This window comes from Dendrobium catenatum, unplaced genomic scaffold (genome assembly GCF_001605985.2).
Source record: "Dendrobium catenatum unplaced genomic scaffold, ASM160598v2 fragScaff_scaffold_1163, whole genome shotgun sequence".
In the NCBI taxonomy this organism is placed as follows: domain Eukaryota; kingdom Viridiplantae; phylum Streptophyta; class Magnoliopsida; order Asparagales; family Orchidaceae; genus Dendrobium; species Dendrobium catenatum.
Window position 1 is genome coordinate 242243 of NW_021319625.1, and position 13442 is coordinate 255684.

At 36.4% G+C, this 13442-nt stretch overlaps 1 protein-coding gene across 1 annotated transcript; it reads left to right on the forward strand.

Annotated features, from left to right (window-relative positions):
- The first annotated feature begins 11718 nt into the window (after positions 1 to 11718).
- On the forward strand, positions 11719 to 12090 carry LOC110095664 (uncharacterized mitochondrial protein AtMg00810-like). The gene has a single exon (XM_020821296.1). The coding sequence runs from the start codon at positions 11719 to 11721 to the stop codon at positions 12088 to 12090; it is 372 nt and encodes a 123-aa protein (XP_020676955.1).
- The last annotated feature ends 1352 nt before the right edge of the window (positions 12091 to 13442 follow it).

Genomic DNA, 13442 nt, shown 5'->3' on the forward strand with positions numbered 1-13442 from the left:
TATATATATATATATATATATATAACCAAAACAAAAACAAAAAATCATTATGATGAAAAGATACAGCACAAGACCATAAAGAAGGGCCACAATAATAGAATTACAATTAATGCTAAAATAAAGAAAAGTAGTATCAAGGCAAACTGAGAGTATGAAAGATAAAATAGGAAGAATAAAATAGCACATCCCAAATCATCCAAAAGAAGAAATCATTTCTTCTTAGAATTCTATTTATGTTGTCTAACAAAATTATCGAACGAGCTCGAATACATGGTGTTATCAATAAAATCCTCCCCATTATCAATAATCATGTCATCATGTAACCAATCAAAGTGCTACCTAACATCTCTAGCAACATGGGCTAACATATTAGCATTAGAAATGATAGAAATAGGCACATCAACTAGAGGCATCACACTACCTTCCTCCCCAACAGTAGCCAATGTTTCCTCAACACTATAAATAAAAGAAACATAATTATCAACAAACAATTCCGCACCATCAACAACAATTAGACTATCACTAAGATTAATACAATAATTACTATTAGATACAACCACAAGGGCAGAAGCCACATTAGGAGAAACAATCCCATTCATCGAACGAACAGCATCAGCAGGCGCAGGGGCAGCATGGGAGAGAATAGACACACTTGCCTGATAGAAAACACACCCATAGCAGAACCATTAATAGCATGGATAGGGGAATCTAGCATAACAACCGACCCCACCAAAACAACAGGAGAGCCACCCGAACAAATCCCAGTAATAGAAATAGGGACAACCAAAGACTGAAATTGGCAAGACGAAATTAACTCAACCCCTACATCACCAATAACGGGCTAAACAATGGAGACACAACCATAGAACTGTCATGACACAGAGGCAGTAAAACAATAGGAGACGGATCAACAAGAGTAGGATTAGGAAGGATAAGAGCCGAATCTCCTAAATCCCCACCATTCCATCTCCAACATGAATGTCATTATCATCAGAAACCCGAATATCCGATTAAGTCAAAGGAGGAGCAGGAAACCTTGCATCAAGTGTAGGTCTGCAGTCACCAAAAGAATGACCAAGACGCTTACATTTGGGACAAAAGAGAGGAAAATCCTCCATAGTAACTTGCTGGAAATACCCTAGTTTCTCAGGTCCTATCCAAATCTTATCCGAAGATTTCTTTGTAATATCAATTTCTACTAGCACACAGGCAATAGACGGGTGAGACCCCAACGTAGTGTCATTATCCACCTTCAGCGGGTTACCAAAGAGAAGCCCCAATCCATGCAAGATAGGAGGAGAGAATAAATGGGGATGCAAATTAGGGAATGAGATTTAGATTAGGACAATAGGAGACTCATCCCCAATGTCACCAGAAGGAGACCATTTAGGCAGCATCTACCAATTCTATATTTTCCTTCATGGATGGTCTATCAGGGTATAACCAAATTAAGTTGACCTTAGAAGATAAATAACTCATCAAACTGAGAATCTTGCAAGAAATTTATTCTTATAAAGTTATTCTTTTTTCGATTGAAGAATAATAACACCGCATATCAACTCACCATGACACAAACATTTGATAATCTCTGTCATCATCATGAGGTTGAACTTTATATTGGTGAAATTGCTATCAAAAGTAAGTCAATGCGATCATGCATTGACTTAAGAAATGTATTCCAACGCCTTAAAAGCACAGATTAAAAATGGAGCCATGAAAGAATATAATAACACAATTAAGATCTCTTCAAGGAAAGCTATATTTCACGAGACACTTTATTTCAAACCTTTTTAGTAGATGACAATCATTTGATACTCTGACAAAGAAGAATATTCAAATTCAATGGGACATATCTTGCGAGGAAGCTTTCAATAATATTAAGAAGTACTTATTGAACCCTCTAGCATTGATATCTCCAATATTAGAGAGACATTTAATATCTTATATAATTATCCAAGATGAATTAACAAGAGCTTTATTAGCTTATGTCAATGAAAAAGTTAAAGAAAATGTCATATATTATTCGAGTTGAGGATTTTTTTCAATCGAAATAAAAAATTCCATTATTAAGAAACATTATATGCTATTAATTTTAATTGTTTAAAAACTAAAACATTATATTTTTTCTTAAAAAATTAATTTAATTTCTTGAATAAACTTGCACTAATGACTAGTCTAATATTATAAGGTTGTTGTCTTGCCATATGTACAATGATTTTCCTCCAATTCGACATCATTTATGTTCCTCAACAAGTAAATAGACCTCTAATATCCTTTTTAGAACATATACAAACTATCACATGCACACAAATCATTTCCAGACATATGTAGAATGGTTCAAATATAAAAATTTAATGAATTATCTGATTGGGCAGAAATAGATTGAGTGGTGTATCAACTTTCCAAGTGTTATACTATGACTATACAAAAAATAAAGTACCTAAACACATTTAGATAGATTAGACCGTATAATGTCCACTACTCAACAAAGCTCCTTACTCTTTTCCTAACTTAAAATAGAATAAATAATAGGAGTAAGCCAACGCAGCTTAACATGGAATACTTACCGATCTTAATTTTAAATAATTAACCTATTACATATTTATGAAGTTTAAAAATAGTTAATAGCAGGTTATTACATTGAATAAAATAGTGCTAACATTTAACAAAATTTAAATAAACTTTATACTAAAAGTAAATAAACATGTACCTCACATATTAGAGTAAAAAGTAATAAATTTTTATCATGTACTTTTACCTCCCATCAGAAACATGTATCATAATTCTAGCCCTTCTGACTCATTATGCTAATATATCAAAATAGAGGTCAATATGGCTCCAAATACTTAAAATATATTAGATATTCATAAATTCAGTTATTTATGACTCTAAGTGATTCAACATAACATAATATTCTCTAACATTAGAGCTCCATAGAATTACACAATTTGAGTAGATAAATGCAATAATAATTGCATTGAAATAAAGAAATGTAATCAAAATAATTTTTGGAATATATATAATGCTTATCGATAGGTAACAAATTTAACATCCGAGCTAAATTTCACAATTTTAAAATTTCATCAGATTCCAGGGATAGTTAAGAATATTACTTTGAAGCTTTAATTATACATAACCTAAATTTTAAGATAAAAAATATTTTATAACTTGTCGAAAATAATGTACTTTTGCAAACTACCTAGTGGATTTATTTTAAGAAAAATACCTAAATATCCAAAATGAATGTGCCTACAATGTATAAAAAGTTATATACTTAAAGTTTAATGAGTGTAAATTTATCCTCATTTCCTCATTTGTACACTATAATTTATAATTTTAATAAAAAAGCCTATAAAACTAAGATTTTTAAAACTGAGATATATAGAATGTAACCTACCTCAACTTAGACAAATTTTTAAAGTAGGTTTATAGTAGAAAAAAGACAAAAGTAGTCAGAAATTAGCTTTCTCTCTCTCTCTCTCTCTAAGATATCCTTTCTCTCATTAAATGTTCACTTTAAGAATAAAAAAATTTAATAAAATTAAATAAGTTAAAATTATTATTTTTATAAAAATATGATCTGGCATCATAGTACTCCAGACAACGACGCTGCTAGGCTGACTATCACAAGACCTTAGTGTCTTAGCTCCCAAATCAAGCACCACATTACTCTCAAGGAATTTTTTTTTTCAAATTTCTTATTAATGCACATAGACCCTTAGGATCTACCAATGTCGGAGCTAAAATATCTTTTTAGTAGGGGATTAAATTATTTTTGACAAACTTTCCCTGAACTTTTTCATCTAGGCTTGGACCAGCATAAGTTGTTCTAAAATAAAAAAATTGAACAAACACAACAACAACAAGCCTTTATCCCACTACGTGGGGTCGGCTACATGAATCCTTTTTCTCCATTGTGTCCTATTAAAAGTCAAATTATCATTTAAATCTAATAAAGAAAGGTCATTTCTAATATTTTCTAACCAAGTCTTTTTAGGTTTACCCCTACCTTTCTTAACATAAGTCAAATCTAATACCTCTACTCTCCTAACCGGGTCATCGGAAGGCCGCTGTTTTATGTGACCAAACCATCTAAGGCGACTCTCTCTAATCTTATCTTCTACTTCAGCAACTCCAACCTTTTCACGTATATGCTCATTTTGTATCCTATCTCTAAGGGTAAAGCCACTCATCCACCTGAGCATTCTCATCTTTTCCACACTTAACTTAGTATTATGCTTCCCTTTTAATGGCCAACATTCGGCACCATAAAGCATTGCAGGCCTCACTACCATCTTATAGAATCTTCCCTTAAGTTTGAGGGGTACATTTATATCACAAACAAGCCCGATGCATTCCTCCACTTCAACCATCCAACTTGAATTCTGCTGATAATATCCCCATCTATTTCACCATCACTCTGAACAATAGATCCAAGATAGCTAAAACATGTACTCTTATGAATGACTTGATCGCCCAAAGTCATAATCCCATCACTAGGTCTATTACTACTAAAATTACACTCCATATATTCCATTTTAGATAATACTAATCCAACGATACCAAATTCGACTCAATCCAACCCCCAATGGGGTCCAAATCAAGGGCCCAAAGCATTGTTGGAAGGTTCAAATTACAATTTGAATTACCAAACGACTTGCAAACTAATTTAAATAATTTAATAATTTATTGTTAAATTAAAATAAATAATTAAATAATTTATTGTTAAATTAAATTAATTTAAATAAAATAAAATAAATTATATTAAATAAACTAATAATTAATTATTAAATTAAACTAATTAAATTAATAGTTAATTATTAAATTAACTTAATAATTTATTGTTAAGTTAAATTTATTAAAAGGTATAATTTAAATAAAAAATAACATTTTAAGATCTTTTGCCTTTGTGGCATGATGGATGGGGCTTGAGCGCAGGATGGGGTAGGGTTCGAATCTCGTCGTAGGTGGGGTGCAAAGCATGCGGGCGAGTTTGCGGGTGGGCCTAGTTGCCTAGTTCACGGGTTTGCGTGTTCGCAGGCGTTGGTCAGTGCGTTGGTGGGCCTGACAGCTTAGCAGGTGGGCCTAGTTCACGGGCCAGCGGTGATTTTTTAAATTTTTTTCTAAGTAATTTTCGGCCAAAAAATTCCACCGAAAATATTTTCAGCATATTTTTCATCAGAATTTTTTAGTCGGTATTTGTTTTCCGACATGTGAATTACTGTAGAAAATTTTCCATCAAAAATTCGTCAAAAATGTAAGTTACCGATGAATTTTATTCATTTTCTCGCGAAAAAATGGCCACCGAAAAATGACATTTTTCTGTAGTGGCAATGTACATACGTTTTATGTATTGTTGTACATTTTTATTTTTCTATAGTCCACAAAACTCTATATATAAGGGTTGGTGAGGAGTTGCTTGGAACTTTTTGACTATTTCTAGCTGATTCCATGCTAGTTTCAGATTCATAGTTTTCTTGATCATTCTATAGATTCTCTATTTTTATTTACTCTACTCTCTTCATTCTCATATAGATTTTAGCTCACTAGCCCACTAAGTAGGCATGCTAATAAAGTGGGCTATCACCCATGATCACATTTATATCCAACAAGCATAAAATGATATAATTAATATTTTGATTCATGCTTGAATCCAAAGGTTCTCTATTCAAATTTAAGAGAGCTCAAAGGATTGAAGAATTTTGGAGATCTAACCGACCATCACATTAGACCATTGTAGATGGACCCTCATTGTCTGACGAGGACCGACCACCGCCTTTGAATTGCCGCTCGAGCATCACTATTGGACCACCACATGGACACCACCATTGAGCCATCACTAGACTGCTTTCATAGAACAACCATTATTTGTTCTCAATTGTCGAATCATCACCATCAAATTATTGTTGATTGACCATGTTTATCATACTTTTTCCATCTGACCATCATCAATAGACAACTGCCTGACAATCGTCATTAGGCCACAAACATCAACAAACCACCATCATTAGATTGTCGTACACCAATCATATTTATTAGACTATCATCACCATCAAATTCCTATCACCACATATTAAATCTAAAAATTATAAAATGAATCTGATATGCGTTGGTGCGACTCAATTTTTTCATGGCCTTGTGAAGTTTAAAATAGATAAAAAAAAAAAAAATTGAAACCAGGTTTGAACCGGAATAGGAATACAGTTGTGGCCAGAAGTTCCTGATCCAGAGAAAGTCTTTTTTTTTTTAATTTATTTTTTTTATTATGACAAAAAATAAAATTTACTTAGTACTCATATAAGTCGTTTATATCTAAAAGTCATATTTTAAAAATAATAATTTATTTTAACCAGTTTAAAGTTGCAAATAAAATATCAATATTTTTATTTTTGAAATTAATGTTAATTTCTAGCTATTATCAATCAAATAATGAATTTGAGGAACTTCATTCAAAACATGTTTAACAAATGGTTATTATCTAACTTTTTTGAGTGTGTGAAACTTTATATTACATTGACAGTCCTCTTTAGTATAATAATGCAGATTTTTTCAAAGTCCTTTTCTTAGTGTGTCAGATTTAGTGTCCTTTTCTAGTGTGTCAGATAGTGTGTCAACTATCTAACTTTTTTGAGTGTGAGAAAAGTCTTACCACTAAGAAAATTTAATATCACTTTTAATTAGAAAAAAATGTAATTGGAAAGCTATAAATGGGTTGATTCAGTCATATATATGGCCTCTTTAACTTATTAATTTCTAACCATTGTCTAGCTATAATCATTAATATTAAAATTAATTACCACATTTGGTCTGGTAAAAATCTACAATTTAATTACCTTATAATTATATTATTTTTATTAGATTGAGCAATTGAATTATAACAAATAATATTTATAATATTATAAATCAATTTTTAGTTATGTTAAAATCATCAAAATTAAACATTAAAAAATTTTTTTTAGTTATGTTAAGCTAAGTAATTAATAATTAAACATAATCTCTTTAAAGATAAAATAATTATTTATTTTTTGTAAATTAAAAGATACAAAGAAATGAGAAAATAGAGGTAGAATGGAATATAGCAGAAGAAAAATATTGGATACTGACCCCATTTCAACAAAATTCTAATTAAAATTCGGCAAAGGTATAAAACATCTGAGTTAAAACTACAGAATCAATAGAGCAGAAGAAAGAGGGGATCGATAATAAGTGTCCCTATGCTTGCGTCTGCATTAAAAATTGCCTTCCAAAGGACTGAATGTTATTGCAAATTCTCCAACTTGAAAGCCATAAATCTATTTATTTTTATAGAATTGGTAGAGCCGAACATTTTGTTAATGGGATGTAGATTGATTGATTTAAAATACATTCAATATTTTATATGTCCCCATAAATCACCTCAATGTGCATGAATTTCAAGACATATTCAAATAAAAAGTTCCAAAATTAAATGTCTGATCACTTGGATTTTGATTTCAGCAAATTTATGGTCTAATTAAACATCTCAACAAGAAGAACCCAACGACACCAAAATTAATACAATACGAGCTAAAATGGGCCCAAATCAAAGATCTTAAACATAGTTGAAAACATCAAAATATTAATTGAATGGCTAAATGTCAATTTGTAACAATCACATCATGCACTATTTTTTATATTTTTCTTCTAAGTGCAATATTTCCTTTCCTACTTGACCCCACAAATAAATGGTAAGGATGAATATTTCGAATCATTTTTCCCGGATATTTTCCTACTTTTCAATGATCTTTTATAGTTGTGTGAGATACTATAATTTTTCTCAAATTCTTTGTGCTCATTAGCCTACTTACACTCACTCAAATTTTCCATCCCTAACAGTTTGCCAGTATGGTCGGATGTCATCCACGATCAAATTTTGATTCAACAATTTTAATCAAAACATTGTTAAGCACATGGAATTATCATCATGCTCTCTGCCATCAGTCATACCACTGGTCCTCCACTACTCACCACAGAAGACCTTTTCTAACGGAATGCCAGCTCAGCTATGTCTCTTTAAATACGCACTGTAGCTGAACTCAAGTCTATGAAATGAATACAAATGGAAAACCTTACAATCACTGTTTCTCTCTGTTTCCTTCTCCATATGCTTTTCTCTCTGTTTTACAGGTACACTCCAGGATCCTAGAGCTTCTCATGGTATCAGAGCCTTGAAGCCTTGCAGCGGAAAGACTCTCTGGCCATGTCTGAGAACCAGAGCTCGATCGCTCAGACCACAACCTATTCTCTGTCGGCCTCAATGGCAGAGTTCACCATTCCCTCTCCCCTTAAGTTTCTAGTCTCCAACATTAAGCAAAAAGTTACCATTCAACTCAACAATGAGAACTACGCTATTTGGAGATTGCTGACTCTAAAGCTCTTCTCCACCAACGGATTCGAGGGATACCTCACCGGATCTCAGATGCCTCCCGCTGACGAATCCTCAATCGATTTCCGCTTGTGGAAACTTGTGGACCAAAACCTGGTTTCGGTACTCTTCTCTACTATTTCCCCTGCCATATTACCCTATATATTGAATCTAACCACAGCCCATGAAATCTGGAAGACACTCGAAGGACGCCTTCAGCCTACCAACCGATCCCGGGTGATCCAGCTTAAAAACGAACTGCACAACGTAAACATGGGAGACAGTTCAATGCAACAGTACTTGGCTCAAGTAAAGGGCATTGTGGATAACATAGCCGCGGCATGATCCAAAGTCAAAACCGAAGACATCCTTCACTACATCCTAAACGGACTCCCTGCAGCCTACAACTTTTTTAAAACTTCAATCAGAACATGTCAAAACCCCATCAGCTTAGAGATCTTATACTCACTGCTGATCTTCGAAGAGATCAATATCTAGACTCAAATTCTGAGAGATACGTCAATCTCTAAGGACAATGCTGCTTTTTATACAAACTATCGCTCAAATCGCGGAAGAGGGAGCTCCTCCCAACCCAACCGTTCAACTAGAGGCCGTGGATACAACATAAACTCTAACAACACAATTGCAAATTCAGCTCCAACCCATTCCAGCAATAGCCGTCCTACCTGCCAAATTTGTAACAAACCTGGCCACATAGCTGCGATTTGCTGGCATAGATGTAACCTCAACTATACAGCCCACCACCGCGAGCAATGTTCAGTCAACCCGCGACCAATTCGACCACGGAATGGATGCTTGATTCAGGCGCCTCGTCCCATATGACATCTGATGCTACTCAAATCCAGCAATGCCTTCCCTACCAAGGCACGGACTCCATTTCCATCGCAAATGGCAGCACCCTCCCCATCCAAAGCTCCGGTGACGGTATTCTTCCACTCCCACCCTCCAATCGTAAGCTCCTTCTCCGAAACTTACTTCACGTACCATCCATTTCTCACAATTTACTCTCTATCCATCGACTAACCTCCGATAATCACTGCTCTATCTCATTCGACGCGTCCAATTTTCAAATCAAGGACCTACAGGACAACCAAATCCTCATTCATGGCAGCTGCCACAACGACCACTAGCCACTTGCCGTCGGATCCTCCCCTACTCACTATGCGTTCCGTTCCGACCACACTTCAACTCCATCGTGGCACGCTCGACTCGGCCATCCCCACTCACTTATCCAGCGAACTTTAGCTAAATTAGATTCTAGCATATGTAATCCTTCTCCTTCTAGTATATGCAAGTTTTGTAATATGGCCAAGAGTCATAGAGTACCCTTCTATGCTTCTAGTCATGTAACGACTCCTCTACAAATTATCCATACAGATGTATGGGGGCCGACTCCTATCACTTCTCGCGCTGGTTATAAATACTACCTTATTTTCATTGATGATCACACACGCTTTTGCTGGTTATACCTAATGAATACCAAAGATGAAGTTCTCTCTAAATTGCAACAATTTACTAAAATGGTACAAAATCAATTCACAAATACTTTTAAAATTCTTCGCTCCGACGGCGGCGGAGAATACACCAGCAATGCTCTTCATTCCTTTCTTAACCAAATCGGCGTCATTCATCAATTCAGCTGCCCACATACCCCCGAACAGAACGTCTTAGCTGAACGTAAACATCGTCACTTACTCGACATTACTCGAACCTTGCTATTGGCGGCCAACCTCCTGGATGCATTTTGGGTAGACGCACTTCTCACGGCCAACTAACTAATCAATCGTCTGCCGTCCAAAGCTTTGCACCTTCAAATCCCCTTTCAAATATTCTACCATACCAAACCCTCCTACACTCATTTATGCAGCTTTGGATGTCTATGCTTTCCCTGGCTTCGGCATCAAGCTCCCAACAAACTCGCCCCTCGCTCCCGTGAATGCATCTTCATCGGCTACTCTTCCACCCACAAAGGCTACCGATGCCTGGAACTCTCAACCAAGAAAATCCACATCTCCCGTCACGTGGTGTTTCACGAACACCATTTTCCCTATCATCACCATCATGTGTCATCAACAATTCCACCCCGTTCCACAAGTACCTTACCTCTTACCTTACTTCCTGTATCAACTCTTCCCCTCAACACAACCACATCCCCTATGTCCACCCAAATTAACTCACCCCAAACTCTCCCACCTCCAGATCCCACAGAACCAACACTTCCTACCGAGATCAACCCCAGCTTCTCCGAACAGCTCATACCACCTCCTCCAGCCTCCACACACACTATGCAAACTCGTTCAAAATCTGGAATCATCAAACCCAAGCATCATTTCGATCTCTTAGCCATAAATGTCAATACCGTCACGCCCATCTCATTCCTTGAAGCCAACAAATATCAATCCTGGCATGCTGCCATACGCAAAGAGATACGAGCCCTTCATCAACAACAGACGTGGTCTCTAGTTCCTCCCCCTCCAAAACATCCAGTACTTGGCTGCCGTTGGACTTACAAAATCAAATTCAATGCAAACTGTCAATTGGAGCGTCACAAAGCGTGCCTCGTCGCCAAAGGTTTCGACCAAAAATATGGGATAGACTACAAAGAAACCTTCAGTCCAGTAGCCAAGCTACCGACCATACGCATACTCCTCGCCGTCACTCTCCAACGCAACTGGTCAGTCACTCAACTAGACGTCTCCAATGCTTTTCTCCATGGGGATCTGGACGAGGCAGTCTACATGAAACAGCCACCCAGGTTCATCGACACTCGATACCCCAACCATGTCTGTCGCCTACACAAAGACATCTACGGCTTCAAGCAATCCCCTTGATAATGGTACACCAAGCTCATCGCTCATCTCCAATCGATCGGTTTTACATTCAGTAAATCTGATCCAGCTCTCCTGGTGTACAATAAGGGCAATACTCACACATACATCCTAATCTACGTCGACGACATGCTCATTACTGGTTCCAATACCACCTCGGTCAACACCTTAATACACAGTCTACGCTCAGCCTTCTCCATCAAGAATTTGGGTCTAGTATCCCTGTTTCTTGGCATCCGAATCACCAAAACTCCTCAAGGATACTTACTCGATCAATCCAACTACGCCATAGACATACTTCAAGCGAGTGGCTTTGCCACCTGCAAACCTGCTCCCACACCTATTACACTAAAAGTATCTCGGGCGCTCCTTCCCGCTCCTCCAATGGAGAATCCCTCTCTGTACAAATAGCTTGCGGTCTCTCTACAGTATATGAATATTACTCGTCCAAACATCGCGTTTTCCACAAATCAAATCTGCCAACAAATGCACGATCCATCAATAGTCTATTTTCAGGCGTTAAAACGTCTTCTCCGATACGTGCAAGGGACACTTCATTATGGTCTCCCGATCATTCCTTCCGAACCAACCTTAAACACCTACATCGATGCCGACTGGGCCTTCGATCACTCTGATTGGAAATCGATCACCGGATTCTGTTCGTACCTTGGAGCGAATCTCATCTCTTGGTGTGTGAAAAAGCAAATCACCATGGCTAGATCATCTACAGAGGCGGAATACAGGGCGCTCGCCTCCGCCACATCCGACACTCTCTGGCTCCGTCACTTACTAGCTGAATTCCATATCTCCCAGTCTCAGCCAGCCCATATACACTGCGACAACCTCTCCGCGCCATAGCAAAAAATATGGTATTCCATGATCGCACCAAGCACATAGAGATTGACTATCATTTTATTAGTCATCACATCCAAGCAAAGGAGATCGCCATTCATCACATTAAATTTGAGCAACAGCCCGCGGATATTCTCACAAAGTCCCTACCGATCACTCGGTTCTCCTATCTACGCAACAAACTCACGATCCTTCCCAAGGATCCTCAGTTTAAGGGGGACTGTTAAGCACATGGAATTATCATCATGCTCTCTGTCATCAATCAGACCACTGGTCCTCCACTACTCACCACAAAAGACCTTTTCTAACGGAATGCCAGCTCAGCTTCATCGCTTTAAATACGCACTGTAGCTGAACTCAAGTCTATGAAATGAATACAAATGGAAAACATTGCAATCACTATTTCTCTCTGTTTCCTTCTCCATATGCTTTTCTCTCTGTTTTACAGGTACACTCCAGGATCCTAGAGCTTCTCAAACATATCTTAATATATCATACCTCTCTCTCTCTCTCTCTCTCTCTCTCTCTCTCTCTCTCTCTCACACACACACACACACACACACACACACAAATTAAACATTTCTACTCACTTCATTAATACTATTACAAGTTAAATTCAACATATTTTTCATAAAACCTCAAGACTCCAAACACATCTTAGGTGACAATAAACTAGGATTGCATAAGTTGAGTGCTAGCAAAGTTGGGTTAACAAGTGGGGGGATGACCCTTAGTGCCCCAATTATAGATTTGCCCATACATTAAAACAACCTACCTTATCAAGAGAAAGAGATAGACTGTCAAAATTCATCAACACTATTTAATCATATTTGGTATTTCAATCTTACTTCTTATAAATAAATGGGCTTCGACTCAATCAATATATTTTTTAATTTTAATTTTAAACTTTATTTATTAATTTCAGTGGACAGAAAAATGATAAAATCATTTTAGTTTCACATGATTTGATATATGCTTTTAGTCTTTTGCCAACCATATATCTATAATTAGTTTAATACCTATCTCCCCAAATTATACTGATTTTGATCTTATCTACTAAAAATATGAGATAAATTACTATTCTTTAAGAAAATATACTTCATTTAAGGAAGAATGACAGGGTTGTGCAGGCCATTAAAGAGGGGGGCAGGGGGCAGCATGTTTAATGCTTATTTTTATGTATTTATAATTGCACTATTGTAATGAGTGTAAAGAAAACGATGATGGTGATGATGGTGAAGGTTATGAGCATGATAAGTAAAGAGAGCTGCTCTCATGAAGCCTAAGCCTAATAAGTCGATCAAAGCTCGGCCAAGACAGCTAAAGAATCCATTGCGCGAATTTGTTTTTGGTGTTGT